The 14,725-nt window shown below is 64.4% G+C and overlaps 2 protein-coding genes across 2 annotated transcripts; one reads left to right on the top strand and one right to left on the bottom strand.

Annotated features, from left to right (window-relative positions):
- The first annotated feature begins 946 nt into the window (after positions 1–946).
- RRP9 (ribosomal RNA processing 9, U3 small nucleolar RNA binding protein) lies at positions 947–4,290 on the top strand. Its single transcript, XM_032194239.1, has 15 exons — positions 947–1,012; positions 1,120–1,202; positions 1,291–1,436; positions 1,516–1,598; positions 1,697–1,738; positions 1,824–1,950; positions 2,167–2,288; positions 2,568–2,660; positions 2,882–2,982; positions 3,081–3,215; positions 3,405–3,467; positions 3,544–3,689; positions 3,791–3,870; positions 3,956–4,029; positions 4,140–4,290. Exons 1-15 carry the CDS (start codon positions 947–949, stop codon positions 4,273–4,275), a joined length of 1,497 nt encoding a protein of 498 aa, XP_032050130.1. The 3' UTR covers positions 4,276–4,290.
- Positions 4,291–5,203: 913 nt separating this feature from the next.
- Positions 5,204–11,394, bottom strand: GRM2 (glutamate metabotropic receptor 2). Its single transcript, XM_032194306.1, has 5 exons — positions 10,897–11,394; positions 7,754–8,591; positions 6,070–7,133; positions 5,571–5,745; positions 5,204–5,277 (listed from the first exon to the last, which is right to left on the bottom strand). Exons 1-5 carry the CDS (start codon positions 11,392–11,394, stop codon positions 5,204–5,206), a joined length of 2,649 nt encoding a protein of 882 aa, XP_032050197.1.
- Positions 11,395–14,725: the final 3,331 nt, after the last annotated feature.

Genomic DNA, 14,725 nt, shown 5'->3' with positions numbered 1-14,725 from the left:
TCCCCACAGTAGTGGCCAGCTTCAACTCTGAGCTTTGTCTGCATGGCTTTTTCCCTACAAAGGGAAACAGCACCTGTGTAGCGCTCCCATGTTACCCAACCTCACTGCCTGTGGCCATACAATTTCTTTTCCCACCTAGGCCCTAGAAGAAGATCCCTGTGATTCGTGGAAGATTTCTGTAACTCAGAAATGAGTTATAAAGTAGGTACGTGGTTTATTTCAGCGCCAGGTGCATGCGGGATAGCTCCCAAAGGCATGTGCACCCTAACACAGCAACCTGCCTTGGTTATATGCAGAAAAGTTACATATGCATGAAGCTGCCCAATACGCCTATACATATGTGTAATCTGTCCCCGCTTTGTATTAAAATTAGCTCCAAGAAGTCATTTCCATAAGGTCCTCCCATCCGTGCCCGCACAGTGCCTTCTGGTGGCGGTGGTGGTCGGGGGCTGGGGGATGAAGGCTGGTAACTCCTCTTCATCGCCACCAGCTGACCCCTGCCTTCATACAGACTCAGCTGCTCCTCAACTCTTGCCCAAACCACACGGTCAGTCTCAGCTGTTTTTTGAGACAGGTTCCCTTATTTTTGCCAGGAAACATCCTCAGTGAGGGGCCCCGAGACTCCTCGTTTCGGTGAATTAGCACAGCAAGCAAAGACACTCGGCAACATCTATTTTTAATGCCATTCAGCGAGCCCGCGTTCTCCCATTCCCGGCTTTACTAACAACGACCGCTTTCTTCAGAACTCACTACCGCGATTCAGCAAGCCCCGGTTCCTCCATCCCCGTCACCCCCTCACCCAAGCCCCCCTCGGCCACCCGTGCTGCGCACCCAGCCCCTCGGCAGGGCTCAGCCCTGAGGCGGCCCCGCCGCCATTTCCCCGCGCGGTGCCACCGCCCCCAGGCGGGCGGAGCGGGGCGGAGCGGGGCGCACGTGTGGCGGCAGCATGGCGGCGGCGGGCAGGAAGGCGCAGGGGGCTGCGGCGGGGCGGCGGCGGCGGCCGCGGGCGGCGGTGAGCGCGATCCTAATCCTAATCCCCATCCCGATCCCGATCCTAATCCCGATCCCGGTCCCGATCCGGGTCCCGGTAGCCGCTGACGGTGCCGTTGCATCCCGCAGGGTGCAGGCAGCGGGGGGAAGCCGCGCCCGGCGCCCGCCCGTCCCCGCGATGAGGAGGTGTCCAGCGACTCTGAGGCGGAGAGGTGAGGGGCCGGGGGGCTCCCTGAGGGCTCCGGGGGGCTTCCTGAGGCTGCCGGTGCGGCCGGGCCGGTGTTAACGCGTGTCCCGCAGCCCGGTGGAGGGGCAGCAGCAGCAGCAGCAGCGGAGGCGGCGGAGGGAGGAGGAGGAAGAGGAGGAGGAGGAGGAGGTGGAGGAGACGCCGCAGGAGAAGAAGCTGCGCCTGGCCAAGCTGTACCTGGAGCAGCTCCGGCAGCACGGTGAGAGCGGGCAGTGGGGCTGGGGGGCGGCGAGGAGGGGGGGGAACAGCCCGGGGCTGACGCTGGGCACCCGGTGCAGAGGAGGAGCAGGCGGAGGAGGAGGAAGAGGAGAACGCAGCCTTCTTCAGGGACCCCGTCGGCGAGCGGCTGAAGGAGGACGTGGTGAGCTTGGGGGGCACCGGCCCGGCTCCGGGATCATCCCTGAGGGGTGAGGGGGTGGCCAGGGAGCGGTCCCTGAGCCCCCTGCGGTCCCCCCCTAGCTCGAGCAGAAGGGCCGGCTGCAGCGCCTGGTTGCCAAAGAGGTGAGTGTGCCGTGGGGGGCAGTGGGTGTCCCCGCGCCTCGGCCGGGGCTGCTGCTGGCCTCGCTCACGGCCGTGCTCCCACCAGGTGCAGCCTCCAGACCCGCTGAGCATCCGGGTGTTGCGGGGGCACCAGCAGCCCATCACCTGCCTGGTCATCTCTCCAGATGACAAGTTCATCTTTTCGGCTTCCAAGGATGGCTCCGTCATCAAATGCAAGTGGTTCTGCTTGTCTTTGGGGGCTGCAGCTGGCTGGCACCCTGCAGCGGCAGGGCAGTGGGTAGAGGTGGCTCGGCTCTGCCCTGCCTGGAGGGCAGGGAACTCTGCAAAGCACAAGGCTGCTGGTTTGGGGGCTCAGTTGTGTTGCTCTGGGCTTTTTGTGTCTTGTTCCCACTCCTGGGGGTGATGGATGGCACTGCCTGTCCTCACAGGGGATGTGGAGAGCGGGAAGAGGCTATACGTGATGCCCGGGGGGAAGAAAGGCACAGGACAGCACATGGGGCACACGGCCCAAGTCCTCTGCATGGCCATCTCGTCGGACGGCAAGTACCTGGTACAGTGATGGGAGGGTGGTGCTGCCACGTGGGGCCACATGCCATCCCCAGGGCTGCTTGGCCCTGTCCCTGTGTGCTCCTGAGCCTCTGGGTTGGGGGACATCCCTTCTCAGGGTTCTGGAGGGCAGTTCCTTCTACTGAGCTGAAGGTTGCAGGGTTGAATCAGCCTTTATCCCCACTGGTACCAAAGAGCAGGTCCCTGGGCCCACCCAAGTACATGGGGTGGGAGCTGTGGGTATGGTTGGGCAGGTTTTTGGGCATCCCTTGCTTTCTGCCAGGTTACAGGAGACAGGAACAAGCTGATCCTGGTCTGGGAGGCAGCCACCTGCAAGCGCCTTCACACGTTCACGGGCCATCGTGATGCCGTGTCGGTGAGTGGGGCTGTCGGCTGCTGTAGGACGGGGAGGAAGGCTCCTGCCACTGGGCAGGCAGGGGGTGCTGCTTCCTCATGCTGAGCCTGGGGATGTGGGGGCCTGGAACCCATGGGGTGTCCCCTGCAAGGCACAGCCAGTTCTGCCGGCATCCCTGGGGACAGCTGGGCAGGTTATAGGTACCCAACAGTGTGTCTGTGTGTCCGTCTGTCCCTCCGCAGGGTCTGTCCTTCCAGAAGGGCACGCACCAGCTGTACAGTGCCTCCCATGACCGCTCCGTCAAGGTCTGGAACGTGGCGGAGAATGCTTACGTGGAGACCCTGTAAGGCCCCTCTGGGACAGGGATGTCACCCTGTTGTCCCCATGTGAGGGAGGAAGGGTAGGGCTGTGCTCCCTACAACTCACCGTGCTCCCCACCAGCTTTGGGCACCAGGACGTCATCACGGGGCTGGACAGCCTGAGCCGGGAGTGCTGTGTGACCTCGGGGGGACGGGATGGCACTGTGAGGGTCTGGAAGATCCCAGAGGAGTCGCAGCTCATCTTCTACGGGCATCAGTAGGTCTGGGGTAGGGGGCGGGGGGCTTGTGCTGGTGGATCCAGCAACTCCTCTGCGTGTGCTCAGCATTACTGGGAGCCTGCAGGTGGTTGGGAACATCGCTGGGCTGTGTGTGCCTGGGTCTGTTTCATAAAACCTTAAAGTGTGCTCATGATCACTGGTTTGTTTTTGTTTTTGTTTTTTTGTAGGGGCTCTATTGACTGCATCCAGCTCATCAATGAGGAGCACATGGTGTCGGGCGCCGATGACGGGTGAATACAGGGCTGGGAGCGTGTGCAGGGGCGGGCAGGGCTGTGCCCCCACATGCCTCACTCCTGCTCCCCGCAGCTCTGTTGCCCTGTGGGGGCTGACAAAGAAGAAGCCGCTGGCGCTGGTGAGGCAGTCGCATGGGACACAGGGTGAAAACGACCTGCAGCAGCCCTACTGGGTGTCGGCAGTGGCTGCTCTTCGCAACAGTGACCTTGTGGCTACAGGTACTGGGAGCCCCGGGCTTGCTTCAGGAGGGATGCGGGGCTGGGGTTGGTCCCTGCACCCTTCCTGGTGCCGGGATGCACACATTTCATCTCTGTTGCAGGTTCCCACAGTGGCAGTGTGAAGCTGTGGAAGTGCGGCGAGGGATTTCGGAAGCTGGAGCCTCTCTGTGACATCCCCCTGGTATGGGGGAGCGAAGGCCCCCAGTGGTAGGAGGCGTGGGATGACTGCGGTACCGTGGTGCTGATGCCTGTGCTGTTATCTCTAGGTTGGCTTCATCAACAGCCTGAAGTTTTCAGCAACGGGAGACTTCCTGGTGGCTGGCGTTGGGCAGGAGCACCGGTACTGTCACCATGCCCCCATTTGCCAGAACTTGGACCCTGCCTTCCCCCTCCCAGCCCCCCAGCTGGAGCAGGAGAGGTGCGGGGTGCTGATACCTGTGTCATCTGCAGGCTGGGCCGGTGGTGGAGAGCCAAAGAAGCCAAGAACAGCATCTGCATCATCCCCCTGAAGCGTGGGGCTGCAGCCCCCAGCTCTGGGGCAGCCGACAGGGCCTGGCCCCGGGAGCTGCAGGAACTTGCTCATTAAATCTTTGTTGATGGTGCTGCTCGTTAAAGCCTTTGTTTGTAGTGCTGCTCCCTGGGGTGGTTGGGCTGCTGGGGCTGCAGTGGGAGCCCCCAGGGCTGTGCCCTGCCTCTGGCCGGTGCAGGTGCCCCCCCTGTGCCCCTCTGCCTGGCACAGCCAGACCTGGGTGCTGTAAGAGTGCATTTAAAACAAACAACAAAACCCCACTTTATTTACATAAATTACCAAAATAAATAAATAAATAAAAGCACAATCTTGGTCACGGAAAAGAATCTACTCTTAAAAAGGGGTTGGACTCAAGTACCGGGGCCCCCTTCACCACCCTCGGTCTGAGCCCCACCCCACTTTGCTCCTGGGCTCTGCAGCAGCCCCGAGGCATGAAGTGGACATTTGGGGGTGCTCCTGTCCTCTGCTGTGGGGCTCCAGCCCCTGCCCGCAACAGGAGCGTGGAGGGGGGCTCTGGCTCTGCTTGGCTGGGTAACCCAGGGCAGGTGCCAGCAGCCAGATCCCTGCAAACCCCGGGGGGAAAACAAGGAGGAAACGTAAAATTGTGCCAAGGGCGCAGCCCCCTCTGCTCGGGGTGGGTTCTGCGTGGCGAGGGGCATGGCTCGGCGTGAGGGGGATGTGAAAGGAGGGGGGAGTGCAAAGGGGAAAGAAAGCAGGGTGTGCGAGGGCAGCGTGCTCTGGATGTGGCTGTGTGTGGAGGAAGCATTCGGTGCGGCACAGCTGGAGGCAGACAAAGCGTGACTTGCAGCAGGGCTCGGCGCAGGGGACGGGCGCGAGGGACAAGCACCGCGCAGCGTGGCCTCGTGCTGGGGCAGGGGCTTTGCTCTCCTGGCTGCCGCCAGCCCTCAGCACCGGGGCTGCTGCTGCTGCTGCTGCTCCCCCAGGACGAGGTGCAGACGGATGGGGGCTCGGCTTCCCCCCGCCTTCACAAGGATGATGTCGTGGAGTCCACCGCCTCGCGGCCGTTGCACACCGTGGGCACGTACTGCGAGGCTGAGCCTGGCCAGGAAGGCAGGGGTCAGGTGCGTGGTGGGGTCCAGAGGTGGTACCCACCCAAGAGCATCCCAGCGTGGCAATGACAGCTGCCCCCCACCCACCCCGGGGTGCCCATGTTCCCATGGGATGGTGCTGGGACCCCCCTGGGGGCAGCTCTGGGGCTCACAGCCACTTGCAGTGAGGGAGAGGAGGGCTGGTGACAGGGCAGGCGATCCATGGGCACTGCAGCACCCCTACCTCCCCTGGCCCAGGTTCCCCGGAGTGCCCCCCTGCCCCCCTGTGCCCCCTGTGCTCACCGTGGGACTGGCTGGAGCCCGCAGCCACAACACTGAACCGTGCGGTGCCCACGCGGTGGCTGGCCACGTTCTTCTGCGGCTGGAAGAGGATGATGTGGAGCTTGGGCGTGAAGAGGCAGCCGAGGACCACGGTGCCGCTGAGGCTCACTGAGATGCACATGGTTGTGGTCTGCACCTGGAGGCGGTAGCAGAGGGGTAGGCGTCAGGGGTGCAGCAGCGCCCTGCTGAGGGGCTCCTGCCCCCGTGGGGACGCGCCACCCTGCAAAGCGAGTCGCTTCGGGCACCCCTCGCCACAGCACCCACTCCCCCAGGGCTGCTGACCCTCTCCAGAAGACCCTGCGTGCAGCCAGCCTCGCTGCGACCTCTGGGCCCAGGAAGCAGCATGCACGGGGGGCCCTCATCAGCCCTTCTCCAGACTCTCCCAGCCCTGTGAGGCCCAAATCATGAGGACTGCTCCAGATGGGCCCTGCTGGAGCCCCCCCAAACCTCAGGCTCTTACTCGATAATCACTAGAGGTCACGTAAAAGATGGGCAGGAAGGCCAGCCAGATGATGCAGGTCGTGTACATGGTGAACCCGATGAACTTGGCCTCGTTGAAGTTTTCAGGGCATTTCCTGGTCTTGAAAGCATAGACCGTGCACAGAACAATCAAGAGGACGTTGTAGGTGAGCGAAATGAGCATGTTAGAGTCACGGTTGTTGCACTTGAGGGTGACAATGTACCTCTTGTCAGGCTCGGTCTCCTTGCCTGTGCCGGGTGTCTCCACCAGCAGCCAGATGATGACAATGATCAGCTGGCAGGAGATGAGGGCCATGCAGATGACCACCTGCGACGTAGGGCTTATGAACCGGGGGCGCTGGACCCCTTCCTTCACCCCGCTGAAGATCCTGGCGATGCGATTCGTCTTGGTCAAGAGGGCCGAGTAACAGACGGCGAAGGATGTGCCTAGCCCCAGGCGCCGCAGCGTGCACACCTCGGTGGAAGGCTTGGCGATGAAGATGAAAGTCATGCTGTAGCACATGAGGACGCCGGTCAGCAGAATATAGCAAAGTTCCCGGCCAGAGGCCTTCACAATAGGGGTGTCGTTGTTCTTTATGAAGACTCCGAAAACAAACAGCGTGGAGATAAAACCCAAGCAAGAGATAGTGACGGGACCGATGGCCCAGACATCCCTCCAGCGGATGTACTCTTGGGGCAACTCATAGCAGCCGTTCAGGGTCTCGTTGGGCCAGTAACCCAGACCACAGTCCATGCAGGTGAACTCATCCAGCAGGTACTCGTAGGGCTGGCAGGGGATGCAGATCCAGCAGCAAATGTCCCCGGGCTGCATGCTCTTTATCTCGTTCTTCTTGCAGGGGTCGCTGCACTGGGACACGGGGACGGCTGCCTCTGCCCAGGGGATGAGGCTGGTGTTGAGGATGAGCCCCTCTGCCCAGTAGCCCACCTTCTGGTACCGATACCGCCCGTCTCTATGGTGGTAGTTGAAGATGTTGTAGCGTCCGATCCCGTCGCCGTAGCGGTCGAATCGAACAACGCTCTCAGTGTCTGCTGGCCTGAACGGAGCTGGGAAGAGAAAGGGAGATGGTCACTGCTCGGAGACCACTGCTTGGTCACTCCCTGGGGCAAGAGCACCCTCAATCCCGGCACGTAGGTAGGGGTGTTTTGAAGAGAGACAGCCCAACCACAGCCAAGAGCCAATTTCCAACCCGCCCCGTGCCTTCATGCCCGTAATGCAGCTCTAACTGCTGCCTGTGCACATTTTGGGATCCTGAAAGCAGTGGTGGAGAATGATCTCCCTACGCTTGGCAGCCTCCAGCCAGTGCTACAGGGCAAAGCGAGGGTAGGGGCAGGGAGAGGAGAGCACAGAGCTCAACTGAGGTCTCCAAGGACACATGTACTTGATGGGCCCTGCTGTGGCTGGTCCCACACAGCCCTAGCAGAAAGGAGTTGGTTGCCAGCTCTGCTGCACGTGGGGACAGAAGGCCTGGGTTACCTACACAGGGCAGCAGTGGAGCCCTATGTAGCATCCTGGACAACCACAGCCCACGGCACGGGGGCTCCCAGGTGCAGGCAGGCCACCAAAATTGGAGGGCTGGAGGTTTAGAATTGTGAAGGCTCGCTCTTCCCTGCCCCTCCAGCTCTCCAGCTGTGCAGCCAAGCCCCGTCTCCACCTCTGGACTCACCATCAAAGTTAACGTTGAGCATAAAGTCCTTGTAGAACCTCTTGCCATTGACGGGCTTCATGGAGTCGCAGAGCTTGGTGGTGTTGGGGCACAGCGCCTGGTGCATGTTGTGAAGCGAGTGAGCCATCGCGTAGACCGCGTTGACCACAAAGGTGATCTTGGACTCCGGCTCAAACTTGCCCGTCTTCAGGGAGTGCCGGCTACAGTCCGGAGTGTGGAAGCTGCACTTGAACTTTTGCTCCCAAAACTCCCGAAACCAGGGATTTCGGCTGTTGTTGTAAGGGTGGAGGTTGAGGAAGTAGGAAGCAAACTCCTGGATGGGGTATGCTGCCAGCTCGATGGTGATCGCCCCCTCTGCCACCGCTTCGCTCCCTGCCACCACACTCTCCAGGGCTCCCCACCCATCGCTGGCCACCCACATGAAGGAGACGTTGGCTCTGTGGGCAGCTGCCAGCAGCTCCCGGGCGTCCTCGCTCCGGGTGAAGAGCACAACCACTCTGGCATTGGGCTTCTGCAGCAGTGCCCGGACCACACCATCGTAGGTCTTCTTGTTCATGGAGCGTCCCACCTTCTCCGAGGTGGCGATGCAGATGTTGCGCATGCGAGCCTCTTGCTCGAAGGCCTCGATGCCCGTCTCACCGTAGTCACCCTCTGAGGCCACGGTGGAGACGTAGGTCCAGTTGAAAAAGCGCAGGATCTCCGACATGGCTTTGGCTTGGTAGAAGTCGGGTGGAACGGTGCGGGCAAAGTAGTCGTAGCGGGACTTGTCGCTCAGCTTGGCGCTGGTGGAGGCGTAGCTGATCTGCGGGATCTGGAAGAGCCGCAGCAGGTTGGCGACCTGCATGGAGGGGAGAGGGGAGCGAGGAAAGTGGGGACGTGGTCCCACAAAGGACAGCCCCTGGGAGCCCACAGCTCCTAGACAAAGCAAGTGGTTGACGGGGAAGGAGGCAATCAGCTGGCAGCAGGCAGGACAGACGTGCCCGTACCATGGGTCACCCAGACCCCCAGCCTGGCGCTGGAGCGCAGGGAAGCGTGGCCATCCCAGGGCTGGGGCGTAATGCACACCTTCTCCTCCGCTATTCCCTGGGCAGCAACTTGTGCCCACTGCTCAGCACAGCCTGGCCCTGCTGAGGGCAGGATGGAGAAGGTGGCAGGGAGGTCCCAGGCATGGCCGGGGTCTCCATGGGCTGTGGGGTGGCTGAGCCGAGCTGTGGCCAGCTCTTGGCGCCTGGCACAGGGACCTGGGGTCGTTTTCTTGCAGAGGTTTCTCCCTCAGCGATCTCTGTGTGTTCCTACTGCTCGCAGCCTCTGCTCACTTATTATTTTTTTTACTATTATTATTTTAATATTTCATGCGCTCCCCTCTGAGAGTCAGGGCAGGGAGTACAATGGATTCATGGCAAAAGCAGAAACTCCACCGCGGGCGACCTGAGCGCTGCTCATCCGCCAGGACAAAGTTGGTGCCTGCAGCACGAGGACGGGGAGGGGGCTGGGGGGCTGGGAGGGGGGACAGAGGGGCTGCCATCGCCCCCAAGCCCCAAGGGACCGGCACCCCCAGTCGCCTGCTGCAGCCGCTTCCTTCCCCTCGTTATCTTCAAAGGAGCGAGAGTCCTGCTAATGAGGCCGTTAAAAGCCCCAGCTCTCCTGCAGCAGTGGGGGGGGGGAGCAGAGCCACACACGGCTCTGCTTCCCCTGCAGGAGATGCTGCTTAATTAACGTGGACAAACGTTTTTAGTGGCAAATCGCCCTAATGGCAAGAAGGCCCCAGAGCGTGGCAGCGCCGTGCCATGGCCGCAGGGACATGGGGGGCCTGGCACTGTCCAGCAGCCCCGGAACGTCGACCCCCTGTCCCCTCCCCGGGGACACCGTGGCCATTCTGACATCAGGAGGCCCCACGCAGGCATCCTGCACCCAACTGCGTGCCCACCCTGCTGGGGCCAGGACCCATGGAGCTACAGGTGAGCTGGCTCTGGGGCAGCCCCATGCGGGGACAGGGTGCCCAAACACCCCCACTGCAGGCTGTGCTTGTGAAGAGGGGCTGGGACATCCAGACACTGCCTGATCCTGTGCCGCTCTCCCCCCCGGGAGGGACCCATCTCTGTCCAGGTCCCCATCCCCAGCAGCAGGGACCCAGGGACACCCCCTCCCAGGACCTTGCTGCTTTCCCAAGACCATCCCCATGGCTCCGGGGGCCTTTTCCAATTACCCACACCTTCCCCTCCCAAGCGTCAGCTGGAGAGACGTGCCCCAAGTCCCGTTCAATCCTGATTACCCATCCTGGGCCACAGAGCCACATCCTCGCCCATCCCGGGTGCTGCCACTGAGGCCACCCGTGCCCTGTCCCTGCAGGCAGAGCCTCGCACCGCCGCGGCTGTGGCCATCCAGGCCTGGTGGCGTGGGCAGCTGGTGCGGCGGGCGCTGCAGGTGGCGGACGCCAGCGCCCGGCGCATCCAGGCCTGGTGGCACAAGGTGGCCAGCCAGAAGAAGGAGCAGCAGCGCCTGAAGGTGCTGGTGGACTACGTCAGGAAGGAGCGGGCCAGCGTCCTGCTGCAGGCTCAGGTGCGGGCGTGGGCAGCCCGGGCCAGGTACAAGCGCTGCCAGGAGGCCGCCCGCACCATCCAGACCCACTGGCGGCAGCACGCGCGCCGCCAGGAGCAGGGGACGGCGGCCAGCGGCTGTGCCGGGGATGTGGACCTGCTCATCGAGGTCATCCTGGGCTGAGAAGACCCTCGCATGCTGCTGCGGAGCCTGGGGCAAATAAAACATTGTCCCTGTGGAGGGACAGCCACCGGCATGGATGCAGCCCCCTGCGTGGTGGCAGGGCCGGGCTGAGAGCACCACAGAGAGGGGGCTCCCAGCTGAGGAGCTGGAGCTCCCCTGCTGCTGCCAGGGGTGTGACAATATGAGGGGGTGCCTGCACCCACCCTAGCCCCAGGGGGGTGGAGATGGAGGCTTTCCTTAGCAGAAGTGAGCCCCCCTGGCAGAGCCCGGCAGGGAGGCAGGCTCCAAGCCCAGGGGTGGGACGGGCTCTGGGCTCCCTGCCTCCAGGAGGTGTCTGGCCGGTGAGGTTGGGCAGCTCTGCAGCCGGGTCGTGCCCTCCTGCCACTCCTACCCACAGCCCAGCCCCATCTCAAGCGGGGTACCTGGATGGAAACGTCGCTGTAGGAGCCCCCGATGACGCCGGTGATGGCCATGGGCACATCGTCATGCACAGCGTAGGAGCCGTCAGGACAGATGTGCTCGGAGCCATCCACCCTGGTCAGGGACGCACGGACAAAGTCGAGGGACTGCTCGAGGGCGTAGGTGTCCTTGGAGCAGGTGTCGAGGATGTGGGCGCCCAGCCTCACCCCGGGCAGGATGCTCGGGTCCTTGTTGATCTCGTCCAGCGCAAAGAGCATGGCCTCGAGGCGCTGGATGCCCCGGTGCTCGTTGATTTTGCCACAGTCTTCGCTGCCCACTCCTTTCTCGTGGATGGGGAAGAGCCCCCCGATGACCAGGTCCCCCTCGGTGCTGATCTCCTTCTTGCTGGTGGGGCCGTGCACGGCAGCCAGGCAGGAGGCCAGGCGCATCAGCCAGAGCCAGGCAGCAAAGGGGACCGCCATGGGGTGCGACGGCACCAGCTGGGGACCCATGTGCCCCATGTCACCCGGTGCCAGGCGTCAAAGTGGGGGCAGCCTGGCCCCGGCCATCGGGTGCAGGGGTGGCACAGCGTGGTGATGGCAGGGGGTCGTGCTGCCCCGGCGGAGCCCTTGGTGCCTGGAAAAGCAAAGGGGTGCCATGGGGTGAGCCGAGAGCGTCCCCCCACGCAGCACCCAAGTCAAAAGGGGACACTCGAGGCAGCCGAGCCAGACACTCGGGCAGTATCATCTCGTGTCCCCGGCCCCAAGGTGCCCCACCAGCCAAGGTTCCCCCAGGAGGGAGCCCCTTGCAGCCCACGGACGGGAGAGCTGAGCAGATGTGACAGCTCCAGCAGCGACCCAGGACTTGCAGGACACCAGCGAGTGACACAGATGCGGGCAGACACGCAGGGGCCGATCCGGCTGCCCAGCTCCCCAGGATGAGTTGGCACGTGCAGGGAGGCAGGGAGCCAGCTCCTGCAGCAGCTCCAAGCAGCACAGCCCGGCAGGGGAGAGCTTTGGGAAAGGATCCAGGGACGTTGCCCAGGGGCAGGGGCATCATCCAGGGCAGGGACAGAGGCAGACCCGACGCTGGCTCTGAGCAGAGCCCCCAGACCCCAGCGCCGCCTGCCCGGCTGGGGACGGCTGCTCTGTCCCACAGGCGAGGGGCCTGGGGGACATCCAGCCCCCCCGAGCCCCCCTGAGCCCCATCCCCACTGGGCACTGAGCACAAAGCACAGGGAGGAGGCACGGGGCTGGCTCCAGCCTGCGGAGCTCAAGGCTGTTCTCTCACCACCGCCCCTTCCTTCCCCGTACACTAAATTCAGAGATTTCAGTAAAAAGTAAGAGGCAGGTTTGCTGGCTCCTTCTGCATAAACCACGGAGGAGCTGGGGAATCAAAGTCTTTTGCAACAGACAGGCCTTTTTTTGGCAGTAAATGAGGTCCCCTCAGAGATGAGTTGTCTCTTCCCAAGCCAGGCAAGGGATTTGTTTCCCATTTAAAGTCGGCTGCTGGAATCCCGCAGGGCCGGGCTTCTGGGGGCTGTGAGAGAAGGGGACACCCCCACCCCAGCAGCCCTGGACCCCAGGTGGCTCCGGCTGTTCGAGGGCAGCTGCTGAGAGCTGTCAGGGGAAGGGCACCTTCAGCTCTCCTGAAAGGATGCTCCCCAAGCACTGCGAGCTCCGTCAGGGAGCTGGCGATGCCCGTGGCCCTCCCTGGAGCTGCTCGGTTGGGCTGACATTGTGCTGGGGGGCGGACAGCCCCTCGGGAACACCCGGATGCCTCACATCGGGGTGCTGCGAAGCACCTGGCAGGGCAGAGCCACGTCCATCCCGACGGCTGTAGTGCGGTGGGAAGGCTCCTGCCAGCTCCCAGCTGCTTGCAGCCCACCCTCCCGAAATCATCGGCAATTAGCAGTGTTTACGACGTGCCGTCTGTCCTGTCCCCCCCCCTCCAAGAGCTCCCTGACACCCACACACGCGGGGACGGGGGTAACGGGGCCGTGGGGTGGCTGGCCCGGCACACGGCCCCCCGCAGCACAGCGAGGGGAGACCCCTGCCCCTGCCTCACCTCCCGGAGAGGATCCGTGTCCGGCTCACGGCGTGCACGTGTGCCTGCAGCTTCGCAGCCCTGCACCCAGCCACTGCACGGGGCAGCTGTGCCATGGGGGCTGTGCAAGCCATGGGGCACGCTGCAGCGAGGCACGGGCACGCGTCACGCACGGGCTTGCACACCCGTGTGGGGCACAATGCGTGCACAGCCGTGCAGGGGTGCCGTGCGTTTGCTGCGAGCGTGCCCATGGCAGCATCGTGCGGGCAACAGGCCCGTGCGGCGCGCGTGCCCACGGGGGTGAGCGTGCCGTGTGTGCGCGTGCAAAGGTCGGGCGCTGCAGCACACGCGTGCGGTGTGGCCGCTTCGGAAGGCACCTGGGGGAGTGTGTGCGCCCCGTTGGGAGCTGCCTGATGTGGCCTGGAAGCACCTGCATCCCCGCCGCCCTCGGGGTCCCCCGCTGGCCCTATAGGGCCCGGGTGCTTGCTCCCCATCACCGCAGCCTCTTGGCTCCCCTTGTGGAGTGGGGGGGAGCTGGGAGCGTGGGGAGGACTTGCGAGAAGAGGGGCGCAGCTTCAGGAGGTGAGGGCACCGCTGCCCCGTGCCCCGTGCTCGGGCGAGGACGTGGTGTCCCCAGCTTTCCCCACGCAGCCGGCTGTCCCAAAGCGTGCCGGGGGCTGGCTGCCTCCACCTGGCAGAGCCAGAGCAGGGCCCGAGGGGCAAGCAGGGTCCCACAGCGGTGTGGGGCGAGCGGGGGGCGAGCGAGGGGCGAGCGGGGGGCGAGCGGGGGCTGACCCTGCGCCTACCGGAGCCGTCCCTCCGCTGGGGGCCGCGGGCATGCCCCGGCTGGGCACTGCGCCCCCGGAGCTCTCCCCGGGGCTCTCGGCGGAGCTCCCGGAGCCCCCCGGCGCGGTGCCGGTGCCGGGCTCTGCTCCCCACCCGCTGCCCCGGGAGCCCCGGTACCGGCACGGCGCTGCCGGCTGCGGGCAGCGACCGCGGTGCCGCGACCCCGACGGCTCCGGGGGGTGCCCGGGCATCGCTTTTCGGGGCTGGGGCTGGGAGCGGCCGAGGGGTCCGCGGCTCTTACCTGGGCCCGGCGGGCTGAGAGCCGGGAGGAGCCGGGAGGAGCCGGGAGAAGCCGGTGCCGGTGCCGCGGCTGTCTCCGGAGCTGCGGCTGCCGCCCGCCTCCCGCCGCCGCCTCTGACTCTCCGCCAGCCCCATCCCGGCGGAGCCGCTCCGCCCCCGGCCCCCGGCCCCCGCCCCGGCCCGGCCCCGGGCAGCGGCGCCCCGCGGGGCACAGATTTGGGCAGGGCTGGCAGCACCGCAGCTCGGCCCCGGAGCCCCCCCCCCGGCCGCCCCCCGACCCGAGCACGGGGGTCCCGACCCCTGCCCCCGGGTGCCGCTGCCCCGTTGTGGCCCCGCGCTCCCCAGCCTGGGAGATGCTCCCCGGGTGGCCTCCTCCGATTTGGGGTGCAGAGAGCTCCGGGGTGTTCATGTAGGGGTTCGGCTCCCCGCCAGCCTCCACCATTTGCCCAAATTCTTCCCGGATCTGTTCAGCCACCCAGCGTCCTGCTGTGCCGCGTCCCCGTCAGTCCCACACTGGGAACCCCGCTGTCCCGGAGAGCCCTGAGACCCAGGGATGGGAAGAAGGTGATGGGGGTGACACAGGGACAGGCTTGGGGTGGCTGCTGGGGTGCTGACACTCCCCGCACTGCCCCAAGCCACCCGCTCACTGCCCCATGCCTCATTCCCCCACTGCCGCGCTGCATTGCAGCAAAGTCAGCCCCATGCTGTCCCCCAGCCCCA

This window comes from Aythya fuligula, chromosome 10, assembly GCF_009819795.1.
Source record: "Aythya fuligula isolate bAytFul2 chromosome 10, bAytFul2.pri, whole genome shotgun sequence".
NCBI lineage: Eukaryota > Metazoa > Chordata > Aves > Anseriformes > Anatidae > Aythya > Aythya fuligula.
The sequence above is the reverse complement of the archived record's forward strand: the minus strand, read 5'-3'. Positions and strand labels throughout refer to the sequence as shown.

Excerpts from the sequence above, each read along its gene's own strand:
- RRP9 (XM_032194239.1), top strand. The coding sequence starts at position 947 with ATGGCGGCGGCGGGCAGGAAGGCGCAGGGGGCTGCGGCGGGGCGGCGG. Across the intron at positions 1,013-1,119 it reads GGCGGCGGCCGCGGGCGGCG|GGTGCAGGCAGCGGGGGGAA; the intron begins GTGAGCGCGATC and ends TGCATCCCGCAG. Across the intron at positions 2,661-2,881 it reads GCCATCGTGATGCCGTGTCG|GGTCTGTCCTTCCAGAAGGG; the intron begins GTGAGTGGGGCT and ends GTCCCTCCGCAG.
- GRM2 (XM_032194306.1), bottom strand. The coding sequence starts at position 11,394 with ATGGGGCACATGGGTCCCCAGCTGGTGCCGTCGCACCCCATGGCGGTC. Across the intron at positions 8,592-10,896 it reads ACAGCGACGTTTCCATCCAG|GTCGCCAACCTGCTGCGGCT; the intron begins GTACCCCGCTTG and ends CCCTCCATGCAG. Across the intron at positions 7,134-7,753 it reads GCTCAACGTTAACTTTGATG|CTCCGTTCAGGCCAGCAGAC; the intron begins GTGAGTCCAGAG and ends TTCTCTTCCCAG.